Source organism: Lepidochelys kempii, chromosome 3 (genome assembly GCF_965140285.1).
Source record: "Lepidochelys kempii isolate rLepKem1 chromosome 3, rLepKem1.hap1, whole genome shotgun sequence".
Taxonomy (NCBI): Eukaryota; Metazoa; Chordata; order Testudines; family Cheloniidae; genus Lepidochelys; species Lepidochelys kempii.
This window is the reverse complement of record NC_136382.1, coordinates 68,570,707-68,585,912: the sequence shown is the minus strand read 5'-3', so window position 1 is coordinate 68,585,912 and position 15,206 is coordinate 68,570,707. Positions and strand designations below refer to the sequence as shown.

The following is a 15,206-nucleotide window of genomic DNA, read 5'->3' as shown; positions in this document are numbered from 1 at the left end:
TAATGGTGTAGAGAGATGTTGAACTATACATTAGAACACATCATAGTTGCACTTCATACATACCTGGTTTTCACAGACTGATACCAGGCTTGAAAAACCAACTTGCCTAGGGCAACTAGAAATTTTAGTCAGAGTAAGGCTGGAGAGCTTCTGGCTCCTTCCTTGCAGGGCTGCTTGCCCTTTCATCAGGGGGTAGGGACAGGGGGAAGAGAAGAGGTAGGCAGAGCCAGTCAGATGCTACTAACTCTTTTTTTTTAAGAATGGGGTGGAAGGAGATGAGAAACCCCTGAGCTGCTTCTCCTCTAAGAAGAAGAAAGGGGTAGAACAGGGAGCAGAAAATCCAGATGTAGGAGAAGAAACCTGGAGGCTGAAGCTCTCTGCATGCTAAGGAAAGCAACAGTAGCATCTGCAAGGAAGCTCTACAAAGAGGTAGAAGGTTAGGATCAGAATTGATTGATAGGTGGGGGACGGGGAAGGAGGTGTGGTATAAAACTGTAAAAAAGTGATGTATTCTTTGTGTGGGGAAATCTACTTACGGGAGGACTGTCAACACATGCCAATGGAAGTTAAATATGCATGGGACTGTGGTGCTGCAGGCTATTTTTTTTTTTTTTTAAATCAAGGCCAGTATGTTTAGTCAGAAAGATAGGAGTCAGGGAAATTCTTCAAGCCTGTGGCTTCTTATCTGACATTTAGGTTGGGTAGGATGTTAAATTTTCAAGTGACTCACAGAACATTATTTGCTCACAGCTATGGTGTGCAGGGCAGATCTAACCAAGAATAATTAAAACCTCGAAAAAAATAAATCTTGAAACTAGTTTGGAGAAAGTGAAATTGGCCTGACCTTCTGAAGATGATAGAGGTCCATCTTCTTCTGGAGTTCCTTTTGTGATGACACACACACATCTTGTGCCTCATTGGCTTCTGCTACTGGAACAAAACCAGTGTTCAACACACGGGGTAAACTTTTTCTAATATCTACAGAAACCCGCTGACCCAGGCCAAAGTGAGACAGGGTCAATGGTACTCTTTCATGTCGGATGAGGACCCAAGTCCAGTTAGCTATTAGATTTTTCTCCTGGGAAGCAAAGGTCAGTAACACTTCACTTTGTAATTTACATTGTAAATAGTTATTCAAAAACAGAAAATTCATTCCTGTGCAGAGGGCCAGCACAAGGCCTACGCACCACTTACATTTCACCTTAAACTTCTGGACCACATCTTCAACAAGTATAAATTGCCAAAGCTCCACTGATCTCAGTGAAGCAGCCACTTAATGAGCTTTTAAAACTCCTTACATTATAAATTTACATTTTTCCCATGCAAAATTTTTAAAGAGAAAATAGGTTCTTTTCTGCCATTCCCAAACGGCGTAACCTGGATTTATTGAAGTGAGAGCAAAGTGAAAAATAAAACATACTGAAGCATTTGACTGACCCAGTTTTATCTTAATTTTAACCTATGCCTGAATTTTGCTTTCAGAACCCTGTAGTTTGTATATCAATAATTGCATCAATAACTAGCAGCTTTGCTTTAAAAAATCCTGATTATTTGGTGGTGGGTTAAGTCTCAATTTTGATTCATTTTAAAACAAACAATTCCTATCACAGTAAGAACTAATAATATTCAAAGCAACAGACTGTTAGGTTACTTGCATTGCTTATGGGGGTTGTTCCCTGTAGGTCACAGGTTTAAGTCTGGTTCAGGTCAGTGGTGAAGTATGATAGCTGTTTGGTGGGTTACATGAAATGAGTTGGTAGTTGCAATCCAATTTTAGTGGACAGGTGTCAACATCTTAAAATCCATCATCACAGTATCAACAAAAGCCAAAGATTCAATAAGCACGGAGACTACACTGCCCCTTCACACTAGAAGTGGTTTGTCAAAATCAGGGTGAGGTACATTAATGAGCACAGGGAAGACTGTAGATGTGCTGCCTATTTTCAGTGTTGCCAAATTCTGCAATTTTATCATTACTCTTGTGATCTTGGCAGTCTTTCTTAAAGCCTCAGTTCCTGAAGACAACTATTACGGGATAATGTCAGCTTTCATTTACAAATAAGGAAGTAAGCTTCTAGCCCTCATAGTTGCAGACAAAAGCCTGAAAACATGGAGAGTGTACCGAAGGCTCAAACTAAAGGCAAACAAACAAAACAAAAAGTCCAAATGTATTAATATTTTTTTTAAAATCTCAATTTTTAAGCCACTCATGATTTTTGAATGCTTGAGATTGGCTATACTCTATGCTGTCCCTGTGCTGCGGTTACAAAGAGGCTGTTAATATAGGACCTTTTCTTTTTCCTTTTGGGCTGCACTGTTGAACTCTACAGGTTGCCACTGGCCATTACTACTGCAATCAGGCCACCCTGACCTGAACAATCCATCTCTTATTTGGATCTGGCTGTGACTTAATTTGCACATTTTTATTAGCTGGCATGGTAATGAGCCCAAATGGATATGTAAAGGAATTTGCTACTATTAATTTTTCAAGCTTTTGACTTATTCAAGAAATATTGTTGAAAGCTGTAAAGCATTTGGTATTCTTATGTGGAGAACTTTCTGGATTTGATCTCAAAATACCATGAGACATCAGAGTTGTTCTCTCTCTCTCTAATGTAAATTCTCTGACGCCATTTTATAGCAGATTGATGACAGACACTTTGGTAGTATGTTACATGCTCACCTTCCAGATTTTGAAACCGTGTCAGGAACTCCCCCAGTTTCTCTACCGTGTTACTAAACTGTTTTCCAGAAGATGATGTAAAAATCTCCACACATTTTTGAAGTATGGCCACCAACTCAGCCTTAGCCAACATCCTGAAAAACAGAATCAAATAGCTAATGATGTAATATAACCAGCAAACAAGAAAAGCATTTGTTGAAGTACTTAGAATAATGTTCAATACTGTATTTTCTACTCATCTGAAAAAAGAAAAAGAAATCCCCAAAATCTGTAATTTAAAGCTACCTGTTTTCTTGTAAAGTTGATTTCCTACAGAATAAACTAAGGCTGTTTAGCTTTTACATTCAAAGCTCAATATTTAAAAAGGGCTGAAGTACTGGCCGAGCTAGAAGATATCCTTCAATTTCCCCCTAGAGTAGATGGAGAATAGTTTCTTCAGAGTACCCAGTCTACGAGATCATCTAGAGCTGGAAGCACCTTCCTATGTCTTCCCTCTAGGATCTGATTTAGAGGTGAGAACTTGGACTTAAAGCTTGACACGGGTTCATGATTCATGCCAAACAAGGTGTGTGAATTATAAAAACCAGAATAGCCTCGCCTGGCATTTCAACATCACAAAACTCATTACATTCTGGGATCCAGAATGAACTTGAAACACAGTCAAAGTTAATGATTCATGTATTTAATTAATATAAAACCACCACTGCTTTTTATTTATACAACACTTATAATCTGTAGATCTCAGCATTTTATAAAGATGACTAAGGATTGCTTAATCTCAATATTTTCATTCTAAAGATATCAAATCAAACATCAAATATAAATTAAATCTAAAAGTATCTATATAATAATATTCCAGGATCGTCTCCTGTCTGTGTGTCACTCTGAAGACTAGACTATCTGTTGAGTCAGTGTGAAAGAATGGAAACTACAAGCATGGTTGAAAGCTCTTTGTTCAGAATATCACCAGGTTCACCATCTGTTACTGTTCAACTTTTAAATTCTCAGCCATTTTGACTTTACAAATTACATTTTTGCAACAGCAAGGCCTTGTGATCTAAGTCATTAATACCTCCTTAGTGTTATGGCAGTGGCCATGGCTCTGGTAGCAGAGTTTGAGGTGTGTAGCAAGCTATGTTGCTATAGATATATGGACACTGGTTTTGAGGGTTCACCTGCTCAAATGGTTCACCCCTCAAGTATGGCACTCTTATTTTAAATTAGCGTTTTCACCTCTTGCCCCAGCAAACCCCTTTGTTTGCAAGGTAAAAGGTCTTTGTAAATAGACCCTTTGTACATCCAAAACAATAAAGGTAAATTATTAGCTAAAAGGGAGTGCAAGGGGGCATAATGTAAACAGGTTGTAATGTAAACACATTTGTGAATCAGCCTGTCACTCCCATCCAATTTTTTCAATTAAGAAAAGTCAAAGAATTAGTCCTTGATTTAAAGCCCTATAAAAGGAAAATAAAAATACTGTAAAACAATTTGGCAGCAAGAAACCTTACTTCAAGAAACAAAATTACTTTTGTAGGACCGCTATCTCCTATCCAGAAAATAGTTTTTGCTAGTCGTAGTGAATTTCTTTTTCAGACAGCAGTGGCAGAAAAGTGGTTGAGGCTCTGGTAGAACAGACCCCATCCTTCATTAGCCAGAGTTTTCAGGGACTGTGGAAAGGATCAATTTATCAGATTAAAAGTCAGTAAACGCCAATAGCAAATGAGAAAGTTTTAATTCCCACAATCTTAATGGCTTTTAGAATAAATTCCATTGCCTCAACTCGCCAATCACCTTTTAAGAGGTCAGAAGAGAAATATTATTATTTAAGCATCTTCTATGGCAAACCAGTGATTCCCAAATTAAGAAAATTAAAATGGATACATACCTGCAATTCTTGCGCAATCATATACACAAGATGCATTGGTATGTAGTGGTTAGAACTGGCCAATTTTAATAAAATTAAAAAAATTGGAAAGTTGGTAACCAAGTCATGCTCTTTTCATATAAAATATCAGGAGCATGGTTGTTACCACAGGTGGTTAAAAGCATATCACCTTAAACTGATTTATTTGTATATAAAATTCAAGTAACTAGTAAATCACGCAAAGTAAATAAAGTTTTACCATGCTAATCAATTAAAGTTGTACCAGGAAAAAAGACCTCTCCTTTGCAGGTGTCCAACAATTCAAAATCCTCAGAGGCCAAGTTGGAACAAGCACACAGCAAAATGCTGTTTGTCCTCTGGAGCAGCTTTAATGTCCTCACAATTAATCTGACGCAAGCCCAGGCCTTTGGAGCACCTTGTCTGCAGAATGCACAGTATCCAGCCAACAAGCTGACTGAAAACTCTTGATCTCCAGTACTTGACTCCCATATAGTAGAAACAAAGAAAAGGTACTTTCAGGTAAAAACTCCAGACAGTGTGAACCCTAACATTGTAGTAACTGTGGTCTGGAGCTGACAACAGCTGTCCGCTGTAAGAACACCTGGTGCTGCACTGGTAACATCCTCAGAACAGTATGATCTCACCTCCCAGTGGCGCTATACCTGAATTTGGAGAAGACTAACTATCAAGATGAACAGTGGGGCAGTACGAAGTTTAAAACCTGGAGTAATGGGACTGCATTAGCCTTACACAAAGTGTCAATTCATTTCCCCTACTCCAGTAGCACAATCAAGAGAGCCTACTCCTAGCAAGTCCTATCACATTGTAAAGGGCCTAATAGGCAAAAGTGTGACCCTTAGCTATCAGCTACTGGATGTAAACGTGTCACCTTAGGTAAACTGGAAATAGATCTTCCCCTGATCAATAACTCTGTAGGGGAGGGAGGGAAGGCAGTTACACCTATAGCAGAGGTATTAATCAATCAGGTTCAATTTATGTATGTTCCTGTTGTGTTAAATCTGTTAAGTGGAATATGGGTAAATTCAGTTATTAGAAAGACACCAAAGTGGCCTCTTTCTTTTCATTACTCCTTGTGGAGAAGGTCACTGCTTATCAACAATGGATGAAGGATATTATAAATTTGGAAATCCATGCCAAGCATCAATTATGTATCCCTAGGGGAAAAAAAGGGGAACTGATCCTTTGTGGATCATAAAAACTATGTCAGGGTTATTTAGAAATGGCATGTCAATTTGGAATCAGGTGGATGTTGAAAAGTTAGGAGACACATTATGTGTTACAGGGACAGGTTGTCAATCCAGTGCTGCAATGGATAAAAGATTAATCAAACAAGGAAAGATTTATAGCCGATAATATGCATGAAAAAGGTAGACTGTTTAATGAAACTGAAATTAAAATTAATCAGTCAATTAAACAATAATGATCAGGAAAGGTATCAGTATACAGGGAAGGAAATGATTTGTTCAGCATACAGGGAATATGTATTAATACCATCAGCAAGGCACTGCAGTTCTTGGAACTAGGAAAGGTCACAGATTTAGCCAAGGATGAGCAGCTGCTAAACTGGTATTGTCCAAAATGTTTTTAAAACCACAGGGAGAAAAGCTAATTGTTTAAATTCTTGTCAAAAATTATCATTGGGGTTAATCAGAAATATGGTAATACTGTGATACAGCACTCTAATCTTGACTTGTGTTATTTAACAAAAAAATTGCATCATATCAAAATCCTTATGTCTCATCTACAGTCTTGTTGCCTCTGTTTGATCCAGATGAGGTGTTTTTTTTTAGCCAATTGGTAGCTATGGACTCAAAAGGTCACCTAGAAGGCAACATCTAAGAGGAACAAATAAATGTACCTCCTCTGGTGGTCTATCATCAAGGCATCCAAATGTAGAAAGTTACATGAATTGCCTGTTGCTCTGACAAAAGGCATCAGTACATCTGCAGGTATAATGTGTTTGTGGCAGACATGCCGCTGTGTGGCCAGAAGGAAGTTCTGCGGAAAAGGACCTAGGGGTGACAGTGGATGAGAAGCTGGATATGAGTCAGCAGTGTGCCCTTGTTGCCAAGAAGGCCAATGGCATTTTGGGATGTATAAGTAGGGGCATAGCGAGCAGATCGAGGGACGTGATCGTTCCCCTCTATTCGACATTGGTGAGGCCTCATCTGGAGTACTGTGTCCAGTTTTGGGCCCCACACTACAAGAAGGATGTGGATAAATTGGAGAGAGTCCAGCGAAGGGCAACAAAAATGATTAGGGGTCTAGAACACATGACTTATGAGGAGAGGCTGAGGGAACTGGGATTGTTCAGTCTGCAGAAGAGAAGAATGAGGGGGAATTTGATAGCTGCTTTCAACTACCTGAAAGGGGGTTCCAAAGAGGATGGCTCTAGACTGTTCTCAATGGTAGCAGATGACAGAGCGAGGAGTAATGGTCTCAAGTTGCAGTGGGGGAGGTTTAGATTGGATATTAGGAAAAACTTTTTCACTAGGAGGGTGGTGAAACACTGGAATGCGTTACCTAGGGAGGTGGTGGAATCTCCTTCCTTAGAAGTTTTTAAGGTCAGGCTTGACAAAGCCCTGGCTGGGATGATTTAACTGGGAATTGGTCCTGCTTTGAGCAGGGGGTTGGACTAGATGACCTTCTGGGGTCCCTTCCAACCCTGATATTCTATGATTCTATGATACCAACTATGGAACCAATCATCAGCAGTGTCATAAGATGACCAAGCTCCCACAGAAAGGGTGACCTCTGGTGGAGATGGCCAATGTTGTGTAGTGACCAACCATCAAAAATATCATCCTTGTAAGAGTGCAAGGTCGTGACTATGGGCTTGTTTACACTACCCGCCGCATCGGCGGGCAGCAATCGATCAACTGCTGAGTGCTCTCTCGTCAACTCCGGTACTCCACCAGAATGAGAAGCGCAAGCAGAGTCAACGGGAGATAGTCAGCTGTCGACTTACCGCAGTGAAGACACTGTGGCAAGTAGATCTAAGTACGTCGACTTCAGCTACGCTATTCATGTAGCTGAAGTTGCGTATCTTAAATCTCTAGAACTGATCAATGAAATTGGTTTTAATTGTTCACTTTATTAACATAACTTCATAAGCAAAGTTTTATGAATGAAACAACATTAATTCATAAAACCGGTTACCCCAATAACTGGCTAATTGAGTTTCACTTTCAATCCAACTGCTGCTTAAATTGCTGAAAATTACACTGTTTCAACATTGTAACTTCTGTTCACTGTTCGCCATTCCTTACACTTGTCCATATTGTAACTCAAACTCCATTTTAAAATGCTCACTTTATTTTGTAAAAGCTTGCTGCAATCTTCATTTTTGCAAAACCCTGCTGTAATCTTATTAGTTTAGTTTAGATGTGTGAATGAGGTATGTATGGATGATAGAATCAACCTCCAGCCCCAGCCTGTCTTGATGAAATAAAGTGTAAACACCCAGCGGCTGAAGATGCAGACAACAGCCCTGACAAAGTAAGAGGAGTACACCCTCAAAAGAAAAGAACAAAAGTACAACTGAAGAAACATCAAAGCCAGGTGCCTAGGCTGAAAGTCATGTCTGCAATTGACGGGTGATCAATCACACCGAACCCAGAGGCAGCGTGACACAGCAAGACCTATACCTACAAAAACGATGGGTGAGATGGAAGACTTTGAAGAGTAACATTCTGCTGCCAACATGGAAGGGCATCGGTGCATGCCCAACAGAGACCCAGCTCTCCCTTGTGCCCAGCTTTCCTGGCCAGTTAGCTGCCACAAGCTACGAACTCAAGCTACATTCAGGACTGGTAACTATACAGCAGCTGCAGAACCTGTGTATAAAACGAACATGCGAATGAATGTGAAACTTGAATGAAATGTTATAGCTATAACTGGTTTCAGAGTAGCAGCTGTGTTAGTCTGTATTCGCAAAAAGAAAAGGAGTACTTGTGGCACCTTAGAGACTAACAAATTTATTTGAGCATAAGCTTTTGTGAGCTAAATAAATTTGTTAGTCTCTAAGGTGCCATAAGTACTCCTTTTCTTATAGCTATAACCGACTGCCTACTATGATTCTTTTTGTATTCACAATAAATGTGACATTTTGTCTTATCCCCTTTAATAAGATCCTGCTGGTTTTTATTTTATTGGTATAACAAATCGACCCCACACGTAGCGTAGACAAGCCCTAAAAATTTCTCGTTTTATCCAAAGGTGCATATGTTAATTGGGAATATGGCAGTTTCCCCAGTACCTGTTTTAAAAAATGAAACAGTTTTCACTGTTAAACCAGAATATCAGGATCTAGTCCGACAGAGCACACCAATGTTGCAGCTTCATATTGCCCCTCTTAATTTAAATTTAAGCTAATTAATGAAGTATAAAGATTCACACTTGATAAAAATTAGTAAATATTCACCAGGTTAATGGATGGAGGTGATTAGGTGTTGATTATACCTCTATGGATGGAGATTGGACTGAATAGATGAACCTGTAGTGCAACTGGAGTAATCTTTGTTTTATGCATTGTAAAATCAGAGGTCTAAGCGAACGGTATTAAGCACTCCCCCAAACACTTCCCCTAGAAAGCCAACCCCAGACTGTCTCCATTCAGAATCCTATTATCTCGAAGGAGGTGACCAATTAACCTCAGGTAACCCAAACTAAGGAACAATAGTGTGTGTCCAGGCAACCAGCAGCAGTATACCAGGTACATGAACATTCCTATCCATCTATTCATCCATATCAGCCAATATAGCGTCTCCATGTGGATGGTATATGTTGTTAAGACCCAAGATAGTGTGAAAGGGTTCATTAGCAAATCACCCCATCGAGGGGAGGGGAGGTGACCTGTAGTCAGCTATTTTATTATACATATAGGGGCATACACTAAGGTACAGGTGTGGAGTAACGTAAAAGCCTACATTCTCAAGCCTGTAAAGACAATAGCTAAGCCAAACTAAGGCCCAAGGCTTAAACACTTGGCATACCCAACTAACCAGTAAATGACCCTATATCACAAGACAGAATGCTGTTATAAGCAAGTGTTGCTACACTGCTGACAGATAACTACAAGATGCCAGCTTACACCAGCTTTAGATATTTTAACTTTGGACATCTGCTGATTTGCCTACAACAATGCCAAGGTAACTAAATTATGTATACGCTAATAAGCTTAAAGTAAAAGACAAAGTAACCTACAGGAGAAGGGCATCACAACATTAGTAGGGTGAGGAAATACAGATAAAGAGGCTGAAATCCCTACTGAATATGCACTGGACATAGGAAGCATCACCATAACCTCTGATAAAAACTGGCACTCATCCATGGGTGATCCTGGGTGATTTCTTAGAACTTGTCGGCCAAGAACCTCTCATGGATCATTCTAACTTCTATGGGGGTCCCCAGCAGATGATGATGATGTGAGTATGCAAGTTTTGATGCTTGTATTATCCCTGTCTATTTTGCTACATTGTAGTGTTTGTGATATTGCTGATTGTGCTAATAAAACTATCACAAATTCAGAAGATCTTCCCTAAGTGTGTGCGTCTCTTCCCACATACGCTGGCATCCTCGCTCCCAAACTAACTGTAACACTATGGCCTATCTCAAAGCAACTGAACCCTGTCAAATGATGTAATGTTCATTGGAAACTTTAACATCACTTGACCTATTGGTTAAGCAACAGATTTCATAGGTCTTAGCAGATTCCTTCGTCCAAGGTGGCTAGTATAGTGTTAACGGAAAGCCACAACACATACTTATATCGGGGCACGACAGCTTGATAATTTGCCACACGGAAACCCATGGAAGTAGAAGAATAAACCTTTTCTACAATAGCATCCAGTCTACTCCCTTTTCTATCCAAGGGATCACACAAGGATGCCCTGTTACTTTTAAATAATTCCTGGGCTGCAGACACTGACATAGAAATCAGCCAAGGAATGTTGTAACAATTCATTAAAAAAAAAAAATAGCATGCCTCCGACTGTCCCCCCCAAATATACTGGTGGTGAGGACACAGGAGAGCACCAAATGTCCTTTGCTGGACTGAGTAGTCCTTGAAGAACAGGAAGTGTGATTTTGTCTTTTGTCTGCCATTCCAGGATATTACAAAGAGGATCAGATGTGTCTGGTGCCAAAACTCCTATCTGTAACTGCAGGGTATTAGCAAAAAGAAAAAGGAGGACTTGTGGCACCTTAGAGACTAACAAATTTATTTGAGCATAAGCTTTCGTGAGCTACAGCTCACTTCATTGGATGCATGCAGTGGAAAATACAGTGGGGAGATTTATATACACAGCCATCCTCCCTACCAGCTCCTGAAATTGCTTCTATTCATTTACAGGGGAGACAAATGAAGTTCCAATTCGATCCTTAAAGGACATACCATCAGTATATTCTTTGACTGGTGACTGCTGCACTTGCTCTGAAGGACTCTCCTCCCAGTCATCATACACATGCCACTCTCTGAGGAGGCAATGTTGCTCGTGCCAGCACGGATGGCGCTGGTCAGATCTGTGCTTATTGAAACATGGGTCTACTTGAAGGCAATGGTGCTTGAGAAGACCAGTGCTGGGAAAGCTCTTGGCACCAATGGAGGTGCTGGTGTCAGCATTACCAGTGTTGAAATAGGTGCCATGTTGGTTTTGATAGCACTGAGCAAAGCCTTCACTGAGTCCTGAAGGCACAGCCACATTAACAGGGTACCTGGCATCTTTCCAGGGAAATGGAACTTTCAGCAAGGGAAGATAGCTAAGGCTCTCTGGAGCAAATTGTAAGAGCTTGTGTGTCAGTTTCCAGGGAATCCCATGCTCCTGAAGGACGTTCTGGATCTACACCAATGACAAATATTTCTGCATAGTCAAGCAGCAGAGACAAGCCAAAAGCTCTGAAAGAGGTTCCTCAGTCATGAGAAGGGAAATCAACTGCATTAGAGATATGTGCACCGCTGAGATGACTAAATCACTCAAGTACAGAACCTCAAGTTGAGGAGACGTGTGTGCCAAGTGCAGTGATGAGACTTAAGGAGGTGACAAGCAACAGAGGAGGAGGAAAGCAATACCACCTCCTTTTTTTTTCCTCAGGCTCCTTTTGTGAATCAGAATGCTTCCTCTTTTCCTTTCACTTGCCCAGAACAGGTTACAATGAGATCTGGAAGCACTTCTCTCACTCTTGGAACCAACTGGTGTCAACTCTAATGATGCTGTGTGAGTTTTTGGTGCCAACAGCCGTGTGGACGTAACGGTGTTGCTAGAGTAGTCTGTTTTGATGGAGCTGGGGACCGAAATTAAGGGTGGAAAGGTGTGTTTCAGGACACTTCACAGAAGATCTCAGCACAGAGACAGACCTCACAACTCCAAAAGGAGTTTTACAACAGTCCAGTTGAAGGTTTAAGGTAGCCAAATGCAGCTGCAGTCTTAAATCTCTGTACTTCCTCATCTGAGGGGTGAAGAAATGGCAAACAGTACACTGAGACGCGCTATATGAGCCTCTCCCAGGCATACTACACACAAAATGTGTGCATCTCATCTCAGGAAAGATGGCTGAAGCCTCTCTGAAGTTTGGGACCCCAGCACAGCTCAGATATAACCCAAGGCAAGTGGCTCCAGATACTCTATACTATAGAACTGTAACAAAGTAACTATGAGGGATGGCAGGTCTCACCCTTGGGCCACCATCCAGCAGCTCACTGGAACCAGTGGAGAAGGGGGCTAAAGGAGCTCGAGCTCATCAAAGGTTCTGCCCTTGAAGTTCCTGATTGGGTGAGTCATCTGGCCCCACCAATTGGCTCAGTTGCACTACTTAAGTCAGAAGAAGGCACAAGTCGTCGTCCAAGCAACTAAATAAATCTCCGCCTGCCACTTCAGACCCTGCCTTCTTGCTTGACTCCTGTGCCCTGTACTTCTGCCTGCTCCTGTCCACCCTATCCCAGATCTGCCTCTGTTCCTAGTTCCCACTTTTCTTGTTCCAAGTCCCTGCTCCTCTACCCTACCCAATGACGGCTTTGCCGCCTAGTTTAACTCCTTACTCCAACTCCAGGTTGGCCCCTGGCTCATCCTAAGTCTGATTCTGACTTCAACCCTTCACTTGACTTTGGACTCTGTCTCAAGCTGCAACCAGTGGCTCCACTTCCTCTCTCCTGACTGACTACAAGGCATGACCGCCGATACTCTGATCCCTACAGTAACTAATAGTAAAAAGCTAACTAGCTTGTGGACATGAGAGAATTCCATTCAGATCTCTGCAGTGGCAGCAAAGGAATTGTGTCACTCCAATGTATAGAGAGAAGGACATCATCCTAGTGGGAGAGAACTCTTGCACCCCTCAAAATACATGGCTTTTCTATGCAGTTTCACAGCTCCACGTCAGAGGTGCCAAATCCCATAAGTGGAAATACCCCAACTCTGTGCTTATCTGCTCCTTTTTTGTGTGCCAGCAACAACATGAAATCCTATTGTCTGAGCATTTCATGGTATTTGCACCTGATCACCTGCCATCATAAAGAACATTTGCACAAATGTTTGTAACTTTAAGGTGGCAACCATGTCATATCTTTTCAAAAATTGGCTTTGATGTTGTTTCTATTTTAAACACTGCTAGTCAACAGGAAAGCTTGATTTGGTGGAACCTTTACTGAAATTAAAATGCTAAAGAAAATATTATGTAGGGGCCATCCTGAGGATGAAATGCAAATCTGTGAAGCATTCTATAAAGAAAAATAATAAAGCTGTAAGCAGGTCACTTGGAACACATTATTGCAACTTTCAAAGCACTTGGCTTGCCAACACTGAGAGACAAGGTGGATGAAGTAATATCTTTTATTGTACCAACTTCTGTTGTGAGAGAAACTAGCTTTCAAGCTAGAGAATTCTTCAGGTTTCCCTTTACCCAGTGAAATCACTAAGAGCAGGGCTAAATGATTTAGTCTCAGAACATAACAGAAGTGACAGCAAGCAGCAGCAGTGATAACAGTGGCAGAGGTGACAGCTAGAGCCCTGCGCGAGACTATTTTTAATCCGACTCCTGTCACACTCCCATTATTATATGACAGTGGGCCCTGCGGGACCCCACAGGATCCCAGTCCTGTTCAGGGGGACTCGGCAACAGCGAGACAGGTGTACAGGCAACAGCAGAGGCATCTTTTCAGGGATGGGAAGTGAACCCATGTGAAACCACCTCTGAACTCTGTGTCTTCAGTGACCAAGCACAACCATTGTGAGTGGGGTGCAGTGGAGGTAAATGGGAGTGGCATGTTAAAGACCCATTCGTTCATTGGACTTTCATACCACAGGGTGGGATACTGAGGCAAATGACGCTGCCCAATGTACCGTGGGGTGGGTGTTTGCTTCCGGTTACATGCTTTTGAATCATGGTTGAAGTGTTTTCCCAAATTAATGCTGGGTTCCCTTTCCCTTTGAATAAGAATTTTTTTTTTTTTTGGCTATACACAGGCTCAGTGATTGACAGTGTGGAAGTACTGTCTCATAGAGATGCCCAGTGGTGGTGTTCCATTTTTCCAGATTATTGGGTGGGGGCTAGAACCAGTTCTGTTCTGTAGTATTTAGAGGAATCCCCAGATATTGAACCTGGCTGCTGACTTGAACTGGCAGAGGGGTGGCGTAGCTCAAACACTTTTCACCAACAGAAGTTGGTACAATAAAAGATATTACCTCACCCACTTTTTCTCTCTAATATTCTGGGACCAACATGGCTACAATATCACTGTAAACACCACTGACAATGATTCTTGACTGTTAACAAAAAAGTATCACAAAAAAGTGCAACAATTCTATTAATCAAATTATGAAGATATAATACATTAAAAAAAAACAACACACCATCATTTAAATAAATATGCCAAAGAAATTACCAAAGGGCAGATTCTGATACTCTCATTCACGTTGAATAGTCTCAATGATTTCAATAGGACTACTTAAGGAGTAATCACCATGAGGGAAAGATATCAGAATCTAGCCTCAAATAGCTTCTGGGAGTTCCACTGAAAAGAACAGGCATGCAAATTTAAAATGATAGCCAATTATATTTTCAGTCAATCAGTAATGTAGTCCATTGCAAAACTTCTTGTCCGGCAGCGTTCTAAATGTAAAATTCTAGAGAAACAGATGGAAGATATTCTACATGTCTAAAACAAAACAAGAAAATGGAAAGGAGAAAGATTACCTCAGTAACTGAACAGCTGACCCATATTCATCTGTTTCCCACACTCTCTTTCCCAAACATGCACAGTGCAGCTCTCTGATCTGTAAACCAGTACATGAGTAACGGGAATACAATGTTTTACAAAACAAATAATGGGTTGGTTTTACATTCACTTTTCAAAACAATGACTGACTCATTCAAAGAGTGAGCCTGTGAGGAGCTGAGTGCTCTCAACTCTCACTGACTGCAATTCGAGGTGAAGGCATTCAGCATCTCTTGGGACTACGCCCTCACTGTGGCAAAAATATGCTTGCCGCTCAGCACTATGTTTTAACAGGGTCCATTCAGGTGACAGGAATGCAGGGATTAGAAGTGAACCTGAATCAAAACCTTTGATCCAAACATTAGGAAAGTTCAGAGTGAATTCACAGCTAAGATCCACATCTAGTA

At 41.0% G+C, this 15,206-nt stretch overlaps 1 protein-coding gene across 4 annotated transcripts in view; it reads right to left on the bottom strand.

Moving 5' to 3' along the window:
* Positions 1-15,206, bottom strand: part of ORC3 (origin recognition complex subunit 3) — a 78,600-nt gene that overhangs the window by 16,903 nt on the left and 46,491 nt on the right. For 3 of the 4 annotated variants that reach the window (XM_073336635.2, XM_073336633.2, XM_073336636.2), the window contains exons 13-15: positions 14,778-14,857; positions 2,684-2,817; positions 845-930 (exon numbers count right to left, since the gene is read on the bottom strand). In XM_073336635.2, coding sequence (XP_073192736.1) covers positions 845-930; positions 2,684-2,817; positions 14,778-14,857 — 300 coding nt within the window. The remainder of the gene's footprint in view (positions 1-844; positions 931-2,683; positions 2,818-14,777; positions 14,858-15,206) is intronic. The other variant, XM_073336634.2, reaches the window with a different exon arrangement.